Source organism: Octopus bimaculoides, chromosome 30 (genome assembly GCF_046866305.1).
Source record: "Octopus bimaculoides isolate indiv1 chromosome 30, ASM4686630v1, whole genome shotgun sequence".
Taxonomy (NCBI): domain Eukaryota; kingdom Metazoa; phylum Mollusca; class Cephalopoda; order Octopoda; family Octopodidae; genus Octopus; species Octopus bimaculoides.
The window spans coordinates 6,577,668-6,600,167 of NC_142957.1; the positions used below are offsets into that span (position 1 = coordinate 6,577,668).

General features: G+C 35.8%; 1 protein-coding gene and 1 long non-coding RNA gene across 37 annotated transcripts in view; one reads left to right on the forward strand and one right to left on the reverse strand.

Moving 5' to 3' along the window:
- Positions 1 to 913: 913 nt before the first annotated feature.
- Positions 914 to 22,500, reverse strand: part of LOC106874339 (sodium-dependent dopamine transporter) — a 232,256-nt gene continuing 210,669 nt past the window's right edge. For 31 of the 36 annotated variants that reach the window (XM_089346125.1, XM_089346121.1, XM_089346122.1 and 28 more), the window contains 9 exons: positions 14,940 to 15,074; positions 12,757 to 12,860; positions 11,675 to 11,799; positions 10,220 to 10,332; positions 8,824 to 8,952; positions 7,549 to 7,648; positions 6,240 to 6,340; positions 5,548 to 5,715; positions 914 to 1,107 (listed from right to left, as the gene is read on the reverse strand). In XM_089346125.1, coding sequence (XP_089202251.1) covers positions 991 to 1,107; positions 5,548 to 5,715; positions 6,240 to 6,340; positions 7,549 to 7,648; positions 8,824 to 8,952; positions 10,220 to 10,332; positions 11,675 to 11,799; positions 12,757 to 12,860; positions 14,940 to 15,074 — 1,092 coding nt within the window. In that variant the 3' untranslated portion in view covers positions 914 to 990. Of the gene's footprint in view, positions 1,216 to 5,547; positions 5,716 to 6,239; positions 6,341 to 7,548; positions 7,649 to 8,823; positions 8,953 to 10,219; positions 10,333 to 11,674; positions 11,800 to 12,756; positions 12,861 to 14,939; positions 15,075 to 22,500 lie in introns of all 36 variants that reach the window. The other 5 variants (XM_089346126.1, XM_089346124.1, XM_089346118.1 and 2 more) reach the window with 1 other exon arrangement.
- Positions 21,250 to 22,500, forward strand: part of LOC149130173 (uncharacterized) — a 23,084-nt gene continuing 21,833 nt past the window's right edge. The window contains exon 1 of the long non-coding RNA XR_016239191.1: positions 21,250 to 21,388. This is a non-coding gene — a long non-coding RNA (uncharacterized LOC149130173). The remainder of the gene's footprint in view (positions 21,389 to 22,500) is intronic.

The window sequence follows — 22,500 nt, forward strand, 5'->3', positions numbered from 1 at the left end:
TGTATATGTATATATATGTATATATATATATGTATATGTATATATATATATATATATATATATATATATATATATATATATATATATATATATATATTTATGTATATATATATATATATATTTATGTATATATATATATATATTTATGTATATATATATATATATATATTTATGTATATATATATATATATATTTATGTATATATATATATATATATTTATGTATATATATATATATATATTTATGTATATATATATATATATCTATATTTATGTATATATATATATATATCTATATTTATGTATATATATATATATATATTTATGTATATATATATATATATATATTTATGTATATATATATATATATTTATGTATATATATATATATATATATATTTATGTATATATATATATATATATATATATATATTTATGTATATATATATATATATATATATATATATATATATATATATATATTTATGTATATATATATATATATATATATTTATGTATATATATATATATATATTTATGTATATATATATATATATATATATGTATATATATATATATATATATATATATATATATATATATATATGTATATATATATACACACACACGTGCATATATATATAGATAGATATAGATATACATCCATATAGATTTACTTTTGTTTGTGTGCTTTGTAACAATTTTTCTGTTTTTGTTGTTTATATTTTTCAATTTTTCTTCATCTACATATGTATGTGTGTATATATATATATATGAATGCATATACATGTATGTATATATATGCATATGCATGTGCGTACAAACACACCCACACATGCAGATACATATATATGTATATTTATATATATATATGTGTGTGTGTTATTTCTATGTATGTATGTTATTTTTTATCTGTTTTTTTTTGTTTGAATGTTTTATTATTTTGTTTGTTTGTTTTAATTTTGCTTGTTTTTGGTTTTGTTTTTTTTCATTCACACCTGCTCAGCTTTTCCTCCGCTCCCTCCATTTATGCGGGTGTTTGTCTTCTTGGATTTACCTGTTTTTTTCCGTCTCTTCTCAGGTACGGGAGTCAACAAGTATTTGAAGCGCTACAAAAATGAGGAAAATGAAGGTTATATGCGGCTGTTTGTAATCTTCGATTTACCAGTCTTCTTTCTTCGTTTCCATGGCACCGGGGTGGTTAGATACGTCAGACGCTAGAAAGGAGAGAAGGAGGAGAAGGGAGAGAGAGAGAGAGAGAGAGCGCGGGACGGAGAGGGAGGGAAAGAGGAAAAAAAAAAAGAAGACAACAAAAATGATGGTTACAATAGGGTTCGTAATATTGGAATTTTGTGGAAGAAGGAGGCAAAGGAGAAGGAGGAGAAGGAAGAGAAGATGATGATGATGATGATGAAGTATAGGAAGATAATGATGACGACGGCGACAACAACAACGACGACGAAGAAGAAGAAGAATCGGAAAAAGAAGAAGAAGAAGCAGACGCGGAAAAAGAAGAAGAAGTGGAAGAAGAAGCGGAAGAAGAAGAAGAAGAAGAAGAAGCAGAAGTGGAAAAAGAAGAAGAAGAAGTGGAAGAAGAAGCGGAAGAAGAAGAAGAAGAAGAAGAAGAAGCAGAAGAAGAAGAAGTAGAAGAGGAAGAAGAAGAAGAAGAAGAAGAAGAAGAAGAGGAAGAGGAAGAAGAAGAAAAAGAAGAAGAAGAAGATGAAGAAGAAGATGAAGAAGAAAAGATGTTGATGACAATGAACAAGAATGTTAGAGAAATATCTAGAATCTATTAAGTTATATTGTACAAAGCAGTAGTTACAAACTCCCCTAAACATAATATTATATAACATAAACTGTTATTAAAAATATATATATATATAAAAGACCAGCAAATTGTTTCGACTTAATACAAAGACATTTGAAGGGTCATAATACAAAGACATTTGAATTAATTTTTACAATCCAGCCGTCCTTTCATACGGAATTTCATCTATCTTTAAACTATGACCCTGAGATGACTTATATATAAGGGAACTCTTATTATGTATATATATCAGAAAATGTATATTAAGACAAAACAATTTGTTGGCCTAGTATGATTTTTTAAATAATTGTTGATGTTATATATTATGTTATATTATATTCATAGTGTATTATGTAATATTTGTAATATAAATAAATTATTGGATTGTCAATAGTATCTCTTAATTTAATTTATCTTTGTAATTGCATTATACCCATATTTATATGATATTCAACTGACGTACCAGTGAATTGGATGTTTAACACGCCCCTTTGAAGGTTCTCTTTTCCTCAGTTTGTTACTTTATCTATATATATGCATATGTATGTCTATCTATCTATCTACAGACATATATATATATATATATATATATCATCGTTTAACGTCCGCCCTCCATGCTAGCATGGGTTGGACGATTTGACTAAGGACTGGTGTACCAGATGGCTACACCAGGCTCCAATCTGATTTGGCAGAGTTTCTACAGCTGGATGCCCTTCCTAACGCCAACCCCTCCGAGAATGTAGTGGGCGCTAGTCTAGTTTTATATTTTTCAATGTTTCTTTTTTTCTCTCAATTTTTTTGAATGTGTTTCTTGCTGTTTGAAATAACACAATTCCTATTTCTCTCATCAAAGTTTCTAGACCTTCACAGTCTCGTTTTCATCTTCACTGATGAGATATTATTACCAGCATGTTTTGTTGTCACTTCACAATAGGCAAAGCCAATGTGATTGATTCAGACATAAACACTAGGATTTTAGGAGATGAGGAATTATTTACATTTTTTTTACATTTCATTATATTACATTTATATTATAAAGAACCTCCAAAAACTAGACACTAACATCTAAACATTGTTCACTCTTAATTAGGTCACCTATGAAGAAAGCCAAACGATACCAAAATAAGCAACACCCATAAAATGTGAATCTAAAAACACTTTCCACTTTAAAAAGAATGAAGGGCAACTCAGAATAATGGGACTAAGAAACAAGAAATTCGATGCTGAGTACAAAAGTGTACTCCCATCATCAGCTGCCAAACGGATATCACAATGGTTTTGACACCTAGGCAGTACCATTCAATCTGGCAGTGTTGACAGCATTAAAATTATAATTGCTGCCTGGGAATCCACCAGCTTATTATTACAATGAAGGATGTGAAAGAAAACAAATAGTAATAATTTACAGCAACAAATCGTATGTATGTATGAATTATAGATGCATGTCATGTATATCGTATAGACGGTATCATAGTGAGAGAGAGAGAGAGAGAGAAAGAGAAAGAATGAAAGAACAAAATGCAAAAATATGAATTGATAATGAAGAAAGGGAGGCAGCAGGGAGGTGGGTGGGTGTGCAAATCTTGTATTGCTGAGAAACGGCGTTCCGGAAGATGCAATTGCGTGCTCGTGTGCACATCTCGTCATGTGTAGCTGAAGCCAAACGGTGGATTACACACATGGAAAACAACAGCAATAACAACAACAGGCATTACAAATAAATGAATAAATAAACAAATAAATGAATAAATAAATAAATAAATAATTAAATAAATAAATGACTGACATAAGCAAAATGATTAAATAAAACAATATGTATATGTATGTATATATTTATGTATATATATATATGTGTATATATATATATATATATATATATATATATATATATATATATATATACACACACACACACATATATATATATATATATGTATGTATGTGTGCATGATGTATGTATTTTTATTTTTGTGTGTGCATATGTACATATATGTGTGTGTGTGTGTGTGTGTGCCATATTTGATGTCATATAGGACATACTGGTTTTTCTCCACCAAAATGTCTCAAAAATATCACCCTGGGTTCTATATGCAATGTTGGGCCAATGTTACATGGTTTTATGCATTCAAAGTATTTTTCTCTGAATGTATGCTGCTGAAATTGGGACATGTCTGATGCGCCCATGCATTTTTCAAGCCATCAAATATACTATGTATGTATGTATCTATGTATGTATGTATGTATGTACAGGGGTTGGACAAAATAATGGAAACACCTAGCATCATAGCATCATAATTTTCAACTATCTATAAAACTGTCAAAAGCTTGTTTATTTTTATGTTTTTTGTATTTATTATTAGTGTTGCTTAATATGTTTTGCTAAAATTGCTGTTTCTTTTCTGATATCATCGAAACACTTCATTTCAAGTTGCTCCAGCAGCAGCAACACTAATGCCGATAATAGCAACATTAGCAACGGTAGTGAAAGTATGAGCACCAACAGTAGCACTATTGTTAGCACTATTGTTAGCAACAGTAACTGGGAGCAAAATGACAACAGCAACAGTTGTTGCTATTTTGTTGACTGAGCAGCAACGGCAGAGGCATAATAAATACTGGCACACATAGCAACATAGCAACGACAATAAAACAGTAATAGCCACATTAGCAGTAGCAACAGGGGAGTCATTACAAACACCCAATACGAAGAAAGTAGCAACAACAAAATGACTGAGAAACATCAACTTCTGGAAAGAGAATTTGGCACAATCATGCAGAAACTGAAACAGTTGGAGAAGATTGACATTACAATTAACGAAGCAACGGTGGTGGAATTAGCAACGTGTACTAAAATAGCAATAATACAACCAGTAGCAGTGGTGGATAGCAACAGTGGAGACATTATCAATGCAAAATGTCAACAAAGCAGTAACAGCACCTTTGACAACAACAACAGTAAAAGAGCGAGGTATTATCAACATTAGCACAAACAAAATAGCAACATAAAAAGTAGCAATAGTGGAGACGTTATGAATATCAACTTAAATGGCAACAGAAATACTAGCAACAAAAACAGTGGTAACATTATTAACTCTAACATTAACAAAATAGGAATGTCGATAACAACAAGAACACCAACAGTAGCAACACCAATAGCAACAATGGAGACAGTTGCAACACCAATAGCAACACAGACATGGGTAAAAGAACAACAAAAGCAACAAGATCAAGAAAATTGCAACAGCAACACTGAGGAAACAGTAACGATAACATTGAGAAAATAGCAACAGCAAATATTAAGAAATTAGCAACATCAACAACAATTACATGAAAAGAGCAATATCAAGGATATAGCAACATCAATGGCAATGCATACAAAGAATAGCAACATTAATACTGAGAAAGCAGCAGCACCAAGGAAATAGCAACAATGAAGGGGGGAAAATAGCAACATTATTTGTAACGTTGATGAAAATAGCACCGTAAAAGGATCGAGAATATAGCAACAGCATGATCGAACAAAAGTAATGCGGCAGGGGTGGAAAGAAAAGCATTATCAACGTTATCAGCAAGAAATAGCAACAACATCAATGAGACAACACTGAGAAAGTAGAGAAGCAATAGAGAATTTAAATATAAAAAAAAACAAAAAAAACAACAGTAACAATCAAAGAAAAAATTTTATGGCCAGCTGTAGCTTGCTTGTGGTTAGTTAGGTGTGCGGTTGCAAATATTGTCTTACCTCTTTAGCTGTCCCGGGTGTGGTGACCAGACCAAATATAGCGAATCCTGGAATACAGAGGATAGAGGAGAGAGCAACGCACCAACCAATCAGATTAGCCGCCCAAGGGTACTCATAGTCGTCGTATTTTAGGGGTTGGTAAGCAACCAGACCGAATATTATGTTGAACTGGAAGGAGAGGAGAAATTGTAAATATGAAATAAAAAGGGATGATCGGATGGGGGTGGTTTAAAGATGATGGGGGGTAATGGCGGATGGGAGGTGGTGAAGGGTGGATTTAATGATGGTGGGGGGAATGGCGAGTGAACCTTCATCGTTTTCACTCGACGATGATGATGGTGGCATTGACAACAATGATGATGATGATGATGATGATGGTGATGATGCTGGTGATCATGATGAACATGATGATGATGATGGCAGTGATGATGACCATGATGATTATGACGATGACGATGATGACAATATCATCATCATTGATCAAGATGAAAATGATGATGACAATAATGGTGATGGTGATGATGACGATGACAATCATAATGATGACAGTGATGAGAATGATGATGATGATGACGATGGTTATGATGATGATGATGGTCATAATGATGATGGCGATGAGAATGATGATGACAATGACGATGATGATGATAGTGGTGGTGGTGATGATGATGATGATGATGATGATGACTTACCATTAAGAATACAGGTGCTACGAATTTCCAGCAGACCCGCCAGTAGAAACCGGGGCGGAATCCCATCATAGATTCAATATCGTCAGAGAACTTGTCCACGCCTGAAAGAACGAAGAATGACCGGCGTCGTGAGTGGTCAGCATGACGTCAGGAGGACAAGGAGGGTAGTGGTGAGCGGGGCAGAGGGAGTGGTGGATGCATGCCCTTGGTTTGGTGGCGGATATGTAAGAAGAGAGGTGGATGCCATTGACGTGGTGGGCATGGGGAGGTTGTTGTCGGTGAAGCGAGCATGAAGTATACAGCAGGTATGGGATAGGTGGAGAGTGGTGGTGGTGGTGGTGGTGGTGATGGTGGTGGTGGTGGCAGTGGTGATTGGGGTAGTGGTAATGGTGGTGTTCTGGTTGTAGTGGTGATGGTAGTGGTGGTTGTGGTGGTGGTAGCAGTGGTGATTGGGGTAGTGGTAATGGTGGTGTTCTGGTTGTAGTGGTGGTAGTGGTGGTAGTGGTGGTGGTGGTGGCGGCGGGGGCGGCAATGGCGGTGGTGGTTGTGGTGGTGGTGGCAGTGGTGATGGTGGTGTTCTGGTTGTAGTGGTAGTGGTGGTGGCGGCGGTGGTGGTAGTGATTGTGGTGGCGACTGGAGTGTTGGTGGGGGTGGTGTTCCGGTTGTAGTGGTGGTAGTGGTGGTGGTGATGGTGGTGGTGGTGATGGTGGTGGTGGTTGTAGTTGTGGTGGTGATGGTGGTGTTCTGCTTGTGGTAGTGGTGTATGATTCATTACACTTACCATTCTCTACATTCAACACCTATACACTTACCATTCAAACACTTACTACCCCCTACATTTACCATCCCCTACACTTACAATTCCCTACATTTACCACTACCTACTCTTAACATCCCTTACACTTACAATTCCTACACTTACCATTCATTACACTTACCATCCTCTACACTTAACACTTCTACACTTACCATTCCCATACTTACCCTTCCTACACTCACCCCCTTTACACTTACCACTTTTACACTCAGTTCCTACACTTACAGTTCACTACACTTACAACCCCTTACACTTACAATTCCTACACTTACTATTCCTACACTTACTATTCCTACACTTACCCCCTATATTTCCTGTCCCTCTACACTTGCAATTCCTTCACTATCATTCATTACTCTTACCATCCCCTACACTTACCATTCTCTACATTAACTATCCCCTACACTTACCATTCCCCTAAATTTACTGCCCCCCTACACTTACAATTCCTTACACTTACCATTTATTACACTTACTGTTCTGTACACTTACCGTAACAATAAGAAATTGTTATACTTTCAAAAAAGACAGCAAATAAAATAGAATAACCGGCGGCATATCTATCCATCAGATGAACCACATATGCTCCTCCCTGGAATGACGTGGAATAGAAAAATAGCAGAATATAAGAATACAAGAATATGAGAATATAAGAATATAAATGTATGGTAACATCTTGACACGACTATGATGGTTCTGCCGACCTACTGCTTGAATAGGATAAAACCCCCTTCGGTCATGAATGATGGTCATAATGATGATGATGATGATAATCCTTTCTACTGGAAGCACAAGGCCTCAAATTTGGGGGAAGGGATTAAGTCGATTTACATTGATCCCCAGTGCGTAACTGGTACTAATTTTATTGACCCTGAAAGGTCGAAAGGCACAGTCGACCTTGGCATGATTTAAATATAATAATAATGATGATGATGATGGTGATAATGATCCTTTCTACTATAGGGCACAAGGCCTGAAATTTGGTGGGACGGGACTAGTCGATTTAATTGACCCCAGTGTTTCACTGGTACTGGTACAGAATTGAAACTCAGAACATAGCAGCAGATGGAATACTGCTAAACATTTTACCAGGCATGTTAACAATTCTACCAGCTTGCCGCCTTATCATAATAATAATAATAATAATAATAATAATAATAAATGCTCTAATGCAGTACCAGGCAGTGGCTGTCATGGCTTCTGATCTTAACTGATTGCAAGTGTTATCATGTACATTGTTTTGTCTTGGTATAAAAGATGGGCTACAGAAAATATTCTGCTTAATACCACAGATTTGTTTCTCAGTTGTTTGACCTTAACCAGTTGAGCATGTCCCTTGGTGGCTGACGATATGTGCATCTCTGATCATGAGCAGAAGTAGTGGGGGAGCATCATAGCCATGTGTTGAGAGGAATTCTTTGGGGTTTGGATAATTTACCTTTGGAAACATGGATTTTTGTTCAACATCCTTAAACAACCTTTATTCAGGGCTCTTTTGAGTGGGATGGGCTACTCTACCTGAAGAAAATTCTAACTGGGCCTCACCTGCAAGGTCATGCACTGTTTATCTTGATATGAGATCACCATGTCGCGCACATATGGTTGTGATGCATGTGCCTGGTGTACCCTTATCAGACGGGTAGTCATGATGGGTATACTGGACTTCGTATATTTTACCCCAGTGTTACTTTGATGGCATGCACTGCTCTCTCACTCAATAATAATAATAAGAAGAAGAACAACAATAATAATAATAATGTACTGTACCTGAGCACAACTAGCTAATCCAACTACAAAGTATACGGTAAACAACATCGCCACGAATAATTCTCGATGTCTTCGTAACCATGGAAACTCATCTGCTAAAGCTGTCAGGATAGCTTCTGAGCCACCAAACTGTTCAAGGGAGATAACAGAGAGAGAAAAGATATCAATACAGAGAAATACAATAATATCTTTTGGTTATAATTCTTTACAATAGAGGGGCTATAGGAATTGTGTATTATGTTTATATATCAGATAAAACAGAATCCATGGAGATTGGTGGTAGTGGTCTACAGTGGCAAGGCTTGTGTTATCTGGAAAAAGCCAGGAAAAATTCTGCGAAATTACTGTAGGGAGTGGTGTATCCAACGTTTCTGAAATGTCTTGTCAACTTTACCCTTTTTTTATTTCCTGCCTATCAACTTTCCCATAGTGGCTGACAATATGTGCATTTCTGATCATGAACAGGAGTAATGGCGGAGCATCACAGCCATGTGTTGAGAGGAATTCTTTGGGATTTGAATAAACGTAACAAAGGCAAAGTTTGAAGGAATTATTAGCCATTTTTCAAACTTTCTAGGGGTCAGAAAATATGAAATAACAGTTACTATCTGAGGACAAGAATTGTGTTATACAGTGTAATTTATGCTCAGTACGTCAGGATGTAGAAGTAAGGGTATCAAATGATCAAGGTAGACTTGGTAGAGGCAACAGGATTTGGGTAATCTAGGCTCATCTAGATGGAGATGTTAGGATAATGAGTAATCCAAGCTCAGTGCATCTGGCTAAAGATGTTAAGATGTGGGGCAATCTGAGCTCAATTGGTCTAGGTTTAGATGTGACGATGCTGGGTGATCTTCGCCCCAGAATATTGAGTAATCTAGGTTCAGTACCTCTTGGTGGGTATGTTTGACTGACAAATAATTCAAGCTCACTACATCTGTGTGAAGCTATTAGGCTGCCTGGCAATCTAAGCTCAGTTGATCTTGGTTTAGTTGTAACAATGTTAGTTGATCTAGACTCAATACATCTTAGTGGAGAAGTTAGTATGTTGGGTAATCTAGGCTCTGTATGTCTGTGTGAAGATGTTAGAATGTTGGATGATTTAAGCTCAGTTAGTCAAAGTTTAACTATAAGGATGCTGGTTGATTTAGACTCAGTGCATCTTAATGGAGATGTTAGGATATTGGGTAGTCTTGGATCAATATGTCTACATGGAGATGTCAGGATATCAGATGAACCAGACTTAAATAGATCTTGATGTAGAGGTTAGGATGATGAATGCTGCAGGTTCAGTAAATCTTGGTGGAGGTGTTAGGCTATCATTTGGCTTATAACCATTTCATCTGGGTGGAGATTTTGGAGAGTAAATATCACAGGTTTCAAACCTTGTACTTACCGAACTGTCTAGACCTAGGGTAAGCAACATGAGGAAGAATATCAATGCCCAAAATGTTGCACCTGGGAGTGTAGCTATAGCTTCTGGATATACAACGAACACTAAACCAGGACCTGCAAAAGATACAACAGAGAGAGAGAGAAACAGAGTTAATATTTAATTATTCATTTCAAATTTTGGCACAAGGGCCAGCAATTTTGGTGAGAGGGCTAAGTTGATTACATTGACCTCCCCCACCCCACCCCACCCCAGTATTCAACTGGTACCTATTTTATCGATCCCCAAAATGATGAAAGGCAAAGTCAACTTCATCAGCGTTTGAACTCAGAATATAAAGAGGGACAAAATGCTGGTAACCTTTTTGCTTGGCATGCTAATGATTCTGCCACCTTGCAGCCTTAATAACAATAATAATAATAATAATAATAATGATAATAATAATAATCGTAATAGTAATAATAATAATAATAATTTCAAGTTTTGGCACAAGGCTAGCAATTTTGATTAGGTCGCCCTCTGTGCTCAATTAGTTCAATGTAACCTCGTGTATATCGTTGGCGATTTTTTCTTCCTCCGTCTTCCCTTCTTTGGACTTTCCTATATTTCCGACAAAGAGCTCTGCTCGAAACGTCAAATTCTCTTTCTTTCCTTTCCTGAGCGGCCAGTAACACAATATCTGTATCACGTCCTCGCGTTGTTTTTTGTTGTTTTTTTGTCATTTTTCTTTTTTGAACTCACTATATATATATATATATATATATATATATATAAATTTAAATAATAAGGGTGAAAAATTGAATATTAATTTGATTAATATCAATTTCAAACCAGTGGCCTAGCATATTGAAAAAATCTGAAGATTCAGAATAATTATTCTGAATCTTCAGATTTTAAATATATATATATATATGTTTTTATATCATTAATAAATTTATAAAATTATTAATGATATAAATTATAAAATTTATTAATGATATAAAAACATATATGTATCTATTTGCTCAAAGTAATAGAGCACTTAATATAAGCTCAATAAAATATTCCTTTTGAATATTCTTTATAAAATTTATATATATATATATATATATATATATATATAGATGCACACATGATGAGCTTCTTTCAGTTTCTGTCTACCAAATCGACTTACAAGACTTTGGTTGTCCCCAAGGCCATAGCAGAAGACACTTGCGCAAGGTATGAAACCTCCTAGAAGTAAGACAATCAGTTGAAAAGTAACCTCCCCAGCAAGGGATATGGTGGGAGTATGTGTGTGTTTGATGTAAGTTGAGTGACATGTTGTGTGGTGATGTTGGCAGCGGCGGCGGTGGTGGTGCAGTATTTGGGTTAAAGCATGTTGTGGAGTAGTGGTGGTATTGGTGGTGAGGACAAGTCGTGTGGTGTTGCCTTCGCCACGCACCTTACTGGTATGTGGACTGGAGGTGTCCTACCTACCTTGTGTAGCCACCTCTGAAATGGGTAGATTTGAGTGTTGTGACATATAGCCCAAAATCATGAAGATAACAAAGCCAGAGAAAAAACTGGTCATACAGTTAACAATACTGGTTAGTATGGCGTCTCTGAAAGAAGGAAAGAGAAATGGATAAATAAGTAGATAAATAAACAGAAAGACAGGTAAATAGAGAAAGAAAGCGGGATAGAAAGATAGATAAAAAGAGAGACAAAGAGATAGACAAATAGATATTTTTAAAACAGTCTTATATAGGCACAGGTGTGGCTGTGTTGTAAGAAGCATGCTTCCCAACCACATGGTTCCAAGTTCAGTCCCACTGTGTGACACCTTGGGCAAATGTCTTCTACTATAGTCTTGGGCCAACCAAAGCCTTGTTAGTAGATTTGGTAGACGGAAACTGAAAGAGGCTCACCATATATGTGTATGTATATATGAGGCGTTTAGTTAACAGACCGTTGTAAGTGCCATAACTTAAAAACCAAGAAAAACACAACATTTCATGACTTTCAGAATGCAATACCATGGTAAGAAATGAAGTTAGGAAGCTGGTTTTGGTCTTAAAATGACCGTGAAGACCTCCTCTAATCATTCCACCTATGTAAAATTATTTATTTATGTATGCATCTGAAAGATGAAACAATGACTGCGTTTTTCTCATTTTGTAGAATATACCAGTAATACGAAACGGTGTATCGTATATTTTCGCCATAATACCCAGAAAAATCATACAGACACCACCCCACAAAGGTATTGTTTGTGTTTTAATATACCAAGGTAAGTATCTTTAAGAGGTAAGTAAGACAAGATAGTAAGATAATAACCCATTATCGTTATGATGGTAATGAGGAATATTAGAAGATGAGCCATAGCATCTCGAGTTCGAAATTTCCCCAAGACACCTGAAGAAGGCTGGAGGGTATATCAGCTGAAACGTTGTGTTAACAACAAACAAGATGAGGACAAATATCGGTTGAATGTAAATAATGTAAATAATGCACGTGAATTCCTCAGCTCTTAAATATAGAATTGTATTATGTAAGGAAAAATAGGTTGTCTTACTTACCGATAAACATTATTATGAATATCATTATAACTTGCAAATGCCAATAAAACACCAAATCCTGGGCCGAGAGAGAAGAAGACTTGTGTGGCAGCATCCACCCATACCTGTTGTTTACAGAGAGAAAGAAAGGAAAATAGAAGATAGAGAGGAACATGGAAACAAAAGTTTAATATATCTTGGTTTCAAATTTTGGCACAAGGCCAGCAATTTCATGGGAAAGGGTAGGTTGACTAAATCAGCCCAAGTGCTCAACTGGTACTTATTTTATCGACCCCCAAAAGGGTAAAAAGCAAAGTTGGCTCTGGCAGTATTTGAACTCAGAACATAAAGATGGATGAAATGCCGCTAAGCAGTTTGTCCGGCATGCTAACGATTCTGCCAGCTCACTACCTTACTCTTTTACTTGTTTCGGTCATTTGACTGTGGCCATGCTGGAGCACCGCCTTTTAGTCGAGCAAATCGACCCCGGGACTTATTCTCTGTAAGCCTAGTACTTATTCTATCGGTATCTTTTGCTGGTACTTATTTAATCGACCCCGAAAGGATGAAAGGCAAAGTCTACCTCGGCGGAATTCGAACACAGAATAATAGCAGCGGATGAAATACCGCTAAGCATTTCGCCTGGCATGCTAACGATTCTGCCAGCTTGCCCCCTTACCAGGAATAAATATTAGTTCCATATTTAGTGCTGACTTAAAAGGTAGAAAGTAAGTTTATTGAATTCATCGTATCTGATTGTTTTCTATCGGAATTATTTACTGCTCTTCATAGAAACATTACAATAACAACAACTTTTTTGCAAAAGTCTTCCATCTTACAACTGCATCATGGGAAAAGAAAGTTGCAAAATACTTCAGTTTTTTTTTTTAAAGAAAAAGTAGACATTTTTTCTGCATGGAGGACAAAAAGAAAAAAAACTATATGAAAAATATACAGTTGTATAAAAAATATTCTTCTAAAAAGTATTGTTATATGATTTACTAACTGGATTATGTTAAGTTGTATTCTGACACACATGTACATACATACATGTATACATAAATGTGCAGATACACACACACACACACACATATATATGCACATGTATGTATGTGCACATATGCATGCACACATGCGTGTGCACACACATGCGTGTGCACACACTCACACACACACATATACAATCTCACACACACATATATATAGTCTCGTACACACATACATACAGTCTCAAACATACACACACTCACTCACACACACACTCACTCACACACACAGACATATATATATAGTCTCACACACACATATATATATACAATCTTACATACAAACATACATACAGACTCAAATATACACACACATAGATACACGCACATATATGTACAGTCCCTCTCTCTCTCTCCCTCACCCATACAAACAAACACACACACACACACATATATATATATATATATATATATATATATATACACAGCTTCACACACATATACGTACAGTCTTAAACACACACACACACACATATATATATACAATCTTACATACACACATACATACAGTCTCAAACATACACACACATATACACACGCACATATATGTACAGTCCCTCTCTCTCTCCCTCACCCATACACACACACACACAAACACACATATATATACAATCTTATATACACACACACATACAGTCTCAAACACATACACACATATGTACAGTCCCTCTCTCTCCCTCTCTCTCACCCGCACACACACACACACACATGCATACACATACACACACACATCAAACCTGTACTACTTAAACAGACGAGATAAGATTATAAACAAGTAAAATCTCCGAATATATGCAGAGCCAATTCAGATCACATATTCCCAACACCCACCCTCCTTCCCCACCCCATGCTCTCCCCTCCTGTATTGCCCCCCCTTCTCCATCTTCTAATCTCATCTCCTCCTCTCATCCTTGTTTAGCCTCTTCCTCCCCTACAGCATATCGTCCCTGTAACTTAGCGGTTCAGCAAAAGAGACCGATAGAATAAGTACTAGGCTTACAAAGAATAAGCTCTGGGGTCGATTTGGTCGACTATAAAGGCGGTGCTCCTGCATGGCCGCAGTCAAATGACTGAAACAAGTAAAAGAGTAAAACGAGTAATAGGAATAAACAAAAGTGGCGTTTTACAAGGAAAACAAACATTGCAGAGTGAACTTACCTCGGAATATGCAAGTCTTGAGAAGTCTGGTGTTAGATAATATTTGATGCCATCTAGGGCCCCCGGCAGTGTTGCCCCACGAATCATAAGAATGAACAGGACAACGTATGGGAATAGAGCAGTGAACCACACAACCTGAACGAATGAGAAAAGAAAGAGAAAGAGAGGGAATTTGTTTAGTTAGATATATACAGTTACAAAATGGGTTTCTGTTTTGAAGTTAACAGAAGACGGATATTCCTTGAGTACACAGGAATCAATTTGAATCAATATATACGGGGTGTTTCAAAGAATTTGATATCATTTGAGATGTAAATATCACAGAAACTACAGAGTCAAAGCAAATGAAACTAAACAGGCTTAATGTTGAGCAACAGAAGATTTGTAGTAAAGATTGCTTGCCAACATAACATGGCAGTCCTGGTTTAGGAGTAATGTTGCTGTAATTTAGCCCCAGGAGACATCGTCTCTAGCTGGTTATATGACATGGTCTGTGTCCTTATATTTTTGATATAAGATAGTATCGTTTAGCCAGCTGGAGACAATGTCTCCTGGGGCTAAATTACAGCAACATTAGTCTTAAACCAGGACTGCCATGTTATGTTGGCAAACAATCTTTACTACAAAGTACTGTTGCTGAATATCTCACGTTGTAAGGTTTAAAAATAGTAATTTTCTAACATAAGATTTATTCCTCCAAATTTGAATGAGAAATTCAAAGCTATGTGGATTCCATGAACAATTTCACAAATGTTCAATATGCACACCACCTGAGACAAGTCAGTAGTCCAGCTCCTCCCAAACATGCTGCAGCATGTCTTGGGTAACAGTCTCCAGTGCGGTAGTGATTCTCTGTTCAAGTTCCTCTAGGTTTGCAGGAAGAGGTGGGGACATAGACCAGGCCCTTCACATAGCTCCGTGTTTGCACTTTCACTTGTCATCTGCTGTTATGGCCTAAATGGGCTGCAGCTTGGGGGGTTTCATTAGCAAGCATTTCCTCAGGAGATGCCAAACTGTCGTTGGAGGAATTTGGGTTTCCAGACTTCGCATGAGTTTTTGGCGAACCCACTTAACCATTTCTTCTGATGTTAGTGGTCATCCAGATCCTTTTGTCCTGCACAGAGAGCATTTCCTCTTTGAACTTTTTGTGCCATGTTCAAATCTGCATCGCCATTGGTAACTTTTTAGAGAACTCTCTCATGCACATTGCACAGTCTTGTTCGACCGTGTTCGAGCATACTCCAACACAAAATGACTTTTCTCTTCCAGTGAATGCCATTTCTATACTAGAAAAGATAAACATATCAAGCATTAAACATAAAATTTTGACCTGTTTCTACACATGCTGTTAAAATTTGAAGTCATTTGAACAAGAACTGGCAAAGTTATTAGATTGTGAAATGATATCAAATTTTTTGAAACACCCAGTATATATATTGGAAACATGGAGGTGCAATGGCCCAGTGGTTAGGGCAGCAGACTCGCAGTCGTAGGATTGCGGCTTCGATTCCCAGACTGGGTATTGTGAGTGTTTATTGAGCGAAAACACCTAAAGTTCCACAAGGCTCCGGCAGGGGATGGTGGCGAACCCTGCTCTACTCTTTCACCACAACTTACCCTCAGTCTTACTTCCTGTTTCTGTTGTAACCTGTATTTCAAAGGGTCAGCCTTGTCATACTCTGTGTCACACTGAATCGCCCCGAGAACTACGTTAAGGGTACATGTGTCTGTGGAGTGCTCAGCCACTTTCACGTTAATTTCACGAGCAGGCTGTTCTGCTGATCGGATCAACTGGAACCATCGTCGTTGTAACCGACGGAGTGCCAACCACCACCACAATATATTGGAAACACATCATAGAAGGAGAGAATGGATTAAGTAGAGCAGGAGGAAACATGAGGACGGAAAGGGTCGCTGAAGAGGTCACAGATGTGTGACGAAAGATTTCCGGACAATGGACATGAGTTAAAATAAGTAAAAATAATGAACGAGTGAAGGCTGAATAAATAGTGCATGTGTTTATTTGGCAGGAAAGAAAAAAAAATGACTGTCCTGAAATACTGATTGTATGATGGTTCAGTTTCCCAACAGTAGCAATGGCAACAACATGGAGGAGGAGGAGGAGGAGGAGGAGAAGAAGAAGAAGAAGAGAGATGAAGGAGAAAAAACTATGCTTCTTCCTCCAAACTCACTCTGAGCCGAATTATGAATAAATATCTCAATTATAGGCTAAACTAAATAGCAGAATGTCATTCAACCGTAAATATTGGTTAATCGGTTCCACAGTTGAGTGAAGAATCCTCACTCCTGCTGTTGCTGCTACTGCTGAAAATACTACATCAAAAAAAACAAAAAAGGTGTTACCACTCTGCGATTATTATGAAACAAAAATCAAAGAAAACTGATCGCAAAAATTCCTCCGATGCACTTCACAGATCAAAGAATAAATCTACTGGAATCAATAAGTTTTTCTTCTTCCTTGATCTGACCCTGATGACCTTAAAAAATCCTTAACTGATTCCTGTATTTTTTTATTGTTATTATTATTACTATTACTATTACTATTATTATTATTATTATTATTATTGTTCAGTAGTTTTATTTTTATAACATGCTTTCACTTCACTACCGAGCGCAGCTGTGTGCCTTGGGTATGTGCTGTGGTTTGCTGTGGTGCTCTTATGTTTACTGTATTGAAAGTGTTTTGCATAGGATGTGTGCAGTGCCCAGTAGTGCAATTTTCTGTATGTTATATATATTTGTAAGTCCTGGTGTTTTTGTTATGTATTTGTCTGAATATTTTTTTATTATACCTAAGGCACCTACTATGATAGGAATTGTTTCTGTTTTTAGATTCCACATTCGAGTTATCTCTATTTCCAGGTCTTTGTATTTTGAAAGTTTTTCCATTTCTTTTAGAGAAACGTTGTCATCTGCTGGTATTGATACATCAATTAGAAAGCATTTTTTTTCTTCATGATCTTTGACAACTATATCTGGTCTATTGGCCTTAATTTCTCTATCTGTGTATATTGGCATATCTCAGAGTATGGTTGCTTTCTTTTCTGGCGTGTGTTTATACCATCTTTTTTAATTTTTTTATTATTATTATTATTATTATTATTATTATTATTATTATTATTATTATTATTATTATTATTATTATTATTATTATTATTATTATTATTATTATTATTATTATTATCATCATCATCATCATCATCATTATTATTACTATTATCAAGGCAGTGAGCTGGCAGAATCGTTAGCACACTGGGCAAAATGCTTAGCAGTAATTCATCTGCTGCTACATTCTGAGTTTAAATTCCACCGAGGTCAACTTTGCCTTTCATCCTTTTGGGGTTTATGAAATAAGTGCCAGATATGCACTGGGGTCGATGTGATCGACTATTCCCCTTCCCCCAAAATTTTCATGACCTTGTGCCTAGAGCAGAAATAATAATAATAATAATAATGATAATAATAATAATAATTATTATTATTATTATTATTATTATTTACTGTTTACACGAACGTTTTCTACCTTTCAGACAAAACTCTTTGTAACCTTCATCCTGTCTTTGTCCTAACATGTTTTTGATTTATATTAGCCCTTGTGGCCAATAAAACAGAATTAATTATTATTATTATTATTATTACTATCATTGCCTTTGCACAGCTTCTAATGCTGGAGATGTACTCTGGTGCCAGCTATTCACTACCAGATTCCCAAATCCAAATCTTATAAAACCCATTCAAAGGTTTTTGCTCCTGAAAAATGGAGCACATGGAGTTCTAAAATGTGGGAGTTAAGGCCCCTATTAGTGGGGTCTTAAAGTCAACCAGAGAAGTTGAATTGTTGGGAATCTTTTTAACTTGGGTCTTATATCTATTGTTCAAATTTCTTTGAAACTGGAAACATAAATGTTCACTGGGTTTGTAAAAGAGAGCAAAGCTACAGGAAACCAAAAGACAAATGATCACAATAAGCAGACAGTTACCACTCCCACCCTTATGCATTGAAATGGTGGTGGGGGAGTCCATAAAAAAATGACCAAAATTTGGGAGTTAATCCCCCATTAGTGGGTCTTAGAATCATCCAAAGAAATGGAAATTTTGGGTATATTTTTAAAGGGAGAATCGCTATTTTTGTAATCATTTTGTCCTGTTTCTTCCGCCATTAAAAGCAACGAGTTGCTCAGACAGCTGGCACATACCATTTAGCTGGCAACAAGGGGAGTACGGGATGACAGTCAGCCAAACCTGTCGCTAAGATGTCTCTCTTCTTTCCTCTCTCTGTCTCTCTTTCTCTGTCCACCTCTCTCTATATGTAGAGGGCTCAATATGATTATCTTAAAGCAACAGTTGTCAAATGCAAAAATCCAAAGAACTGTTAATACATACATAATATATACATACATAAGACAGGAGGGTGTTTTGAGGGAAATTTGACTGTTATTTCTACCATCTCTAGCTACCATGTAGAGGTCTCCCTCATTGGCTCATACATACATATATACATACATAAGACAGTAAGGTGTGATTTGAGGGAGATTTGGCTGTTATTTCTACCAGGTCTGGTTACCATGTAGACGTCTCCCTCATTGGCTCATCTAATATATAAATTCCGTTCTGTCTGTTTTTTGTGCCCTTATAAATTGAGTATTATTGTTCAACCAATCGTGCTGAAATTTTAAACATGTATACATGAGAGATCAGGGCACGAGATAATATTTTCATTTTGAAAGAAGTCTGTCCTAAGCACATAAATGTGCAACAAGGTGGAAAAAAGAGTACTCAAATACTAGAGGTAGAGTAATATGCTTTATTTAAAAGCAGCAGAAATATAACAAAAAACTGTTTCCGTTCATCGGACAGTTTTGTTTCTAACAAAACTGTCCGATGAACGGGAAACTCAGAGTAACAGTTTTTTGTTATATTTCTGCTGCTTTTAAATAAAGTATATATAAATATGAGTGGCTGTGTGGTAAGTAGCTTGCTTACAAACCACATGGTTCCGGGTTCAGTTCCACTGCATGGCAACTTGGGCAAGTGTCTCCTACTATAGCCTCGGGCCGACCAAAGCCTTGTGAGTGGATTTGGTAGACTGGAACTGAAAGAAGCCCGTCGTATATATGTATATATATATGTGTGTGTGTGTGTATATGTTTATGTGTCTGTGTTTGTCCCCCCCAACATCGCTTGACAACCGATGCTGGTGTGTTTACGTCCCCGTAACTTAGCAGTTCGGCAAAAGAGACCGATAGAATAAGTACTAGGCTTCCAAAGAAAAAGTTCTGGGGTCGAATTGCTCGACTAAAGGCGGTGCTCCAGCATGGCCACAGTCAAAAGACTGAAACAAGTAAAAGAGTAAAAGATATTCCTCATGCATTCGAAAACCGAGTTACAGATTTTGACGTAAGGGGTATCACAGAATTCAGTACTATTTCGGCTACAAATTAAACTTAATTTCCATTCACATATTTGCATTTCAAAAAGTTAACATCATGATCTTTTCCATAAATTAAATATCGTAAACAATGTTAAATCTCTGAACGAGGTATTAAATATATATATATATATATATATATATATATATATATATATATATATATATATATATATATATATATATATATATATAGGTAAAAAACATTTATAATCATAAATTTTTGTTTTTTACCGAAAATGTTTTTTACCGAAAAGGTTTTTTCATACTGTTTTTTACCGAAAAGGTTTTTTCATACTGAGCTACCCGGCAAAATTGTTAATTATTAATTTTATTACTAATTGACGATTCCCTGCCCTGCATATCTATATATATATATAGGATATGTACTTGCATAGCAAGTGACCTGATCTGAGATCGTGTGCTGGAACGAAAACAATTGCAGCGTGGAAGGTGTTTATAAGCCATTTAAAATAACACAAAATCCGTTAGATTCACTTCAACATTTAAATTTAATTTGTCAAAATATTTTCGACGCTTTGAGACCGCGACCTGTTCACTGACAAAATTCTGTGCTGCATCTATATATATAAAATATCGTAAACATTTTTATGATGACGTCACATTTTCTATGTGTGTATGTGTGTATATGTGTGTGTGTGTGTTACCTTAAGACATCAGTCATCACGACTTTCACTCTCTCTCTCTCTCTCTCTCTCTCTCTCTCTCTCTCTCTCTCTCTCACTCACATACAGCTTTAACTTTCTTTCTCTTCTTTCAATTTCTCCTCTCTTCAAATATATTTTCACGAAATGAGCGGGAGGAACACAAATTGAGCCGCCAAAGCAGAAATGGTGTGTCAATGTGTGTTGACTGACATAACGAACAGCTGGAGATGAAACTCTTGAAAGAAAAAAAAAACAACGAGATGGCAAAAGTGTATAAAAACACACATTTACCATTCAAATTACCAGTTAATAATCATCGCAGCGGTTGCAAGGTATTTACAATTACATATTTACCCTTAAATTAACATATATATATATATATATATATAAACTGTTGCTGATCCCTTAATTATGTATATATATATATAATTTTTCATAGAAAACTATGTAATCGTTACCAATATAGCAGGAGATTTCACCGACAAAAAGTCTAAATTAGACTCCTTAGGGATCGTTCTCCTTGTTTATATATCCAAAGTTTTAAATTTAAATTTAAGAGAGAGATTTGACGCTAATATCCATTATTACATTAATAATGGATATTAGCATCAAATCTCTCTCTTAAATTTAAATTTAAAACTTCGTATATATATATATATATTAAGAAATTTATCTATAATAATTATTGTGGCATTTACCCTTAAATTAACACACACACACACACACACACACACACACACACATATATATATATATATATATATATATATATATATATATATATATATATATATATATATATATCTGTAAAAATATGTGACACTTATTCAGTAGCCATGATAAAACTCCGAGTTTCGGAGTTTCATCATGGCTACTGAATAAGTCTCACATATTTTTACAGATAAATTCCTCTATTTGCATAATATCGAGGTCTCTTTCTTTCTTTTGTTGCCATTCCTGTCAACTATATATATATATAAACAATATATGAGTATATGCATATATATGTACATGTATGTATATACGTTCATCCACATGTACATATAGATACATAACTGGGTACATGACGTGGCAAAAGAACAAGGACAAAATGGTAAACAAGGTGCAACAAACAAGCAGGCCACATTGAAACATCCCCAAGAAATTTATCTCTAATGATTATTGTGGCATTTGCCGTTAAATTAGCAGTTCATACATGTGTTTGGTTAATTTATACTGCATACAAAATAAAAGCGTACTACATACATACAACTGCTTACAAAATTAGGGATTACTCTTTTAGTCTTTTACTTGTTTCAATTATTTGACTGCGGCCGTGCTGGACAACCGCCTTTAGTCGAGAAAATCGACCCCGTGACTTATTCTTTGTAAGCCTAGTACTTATTCTATCGGTCTCTTTTTGCCGAACCTCTAAGTTACGGGGACGCAAACACACCAGCATCGG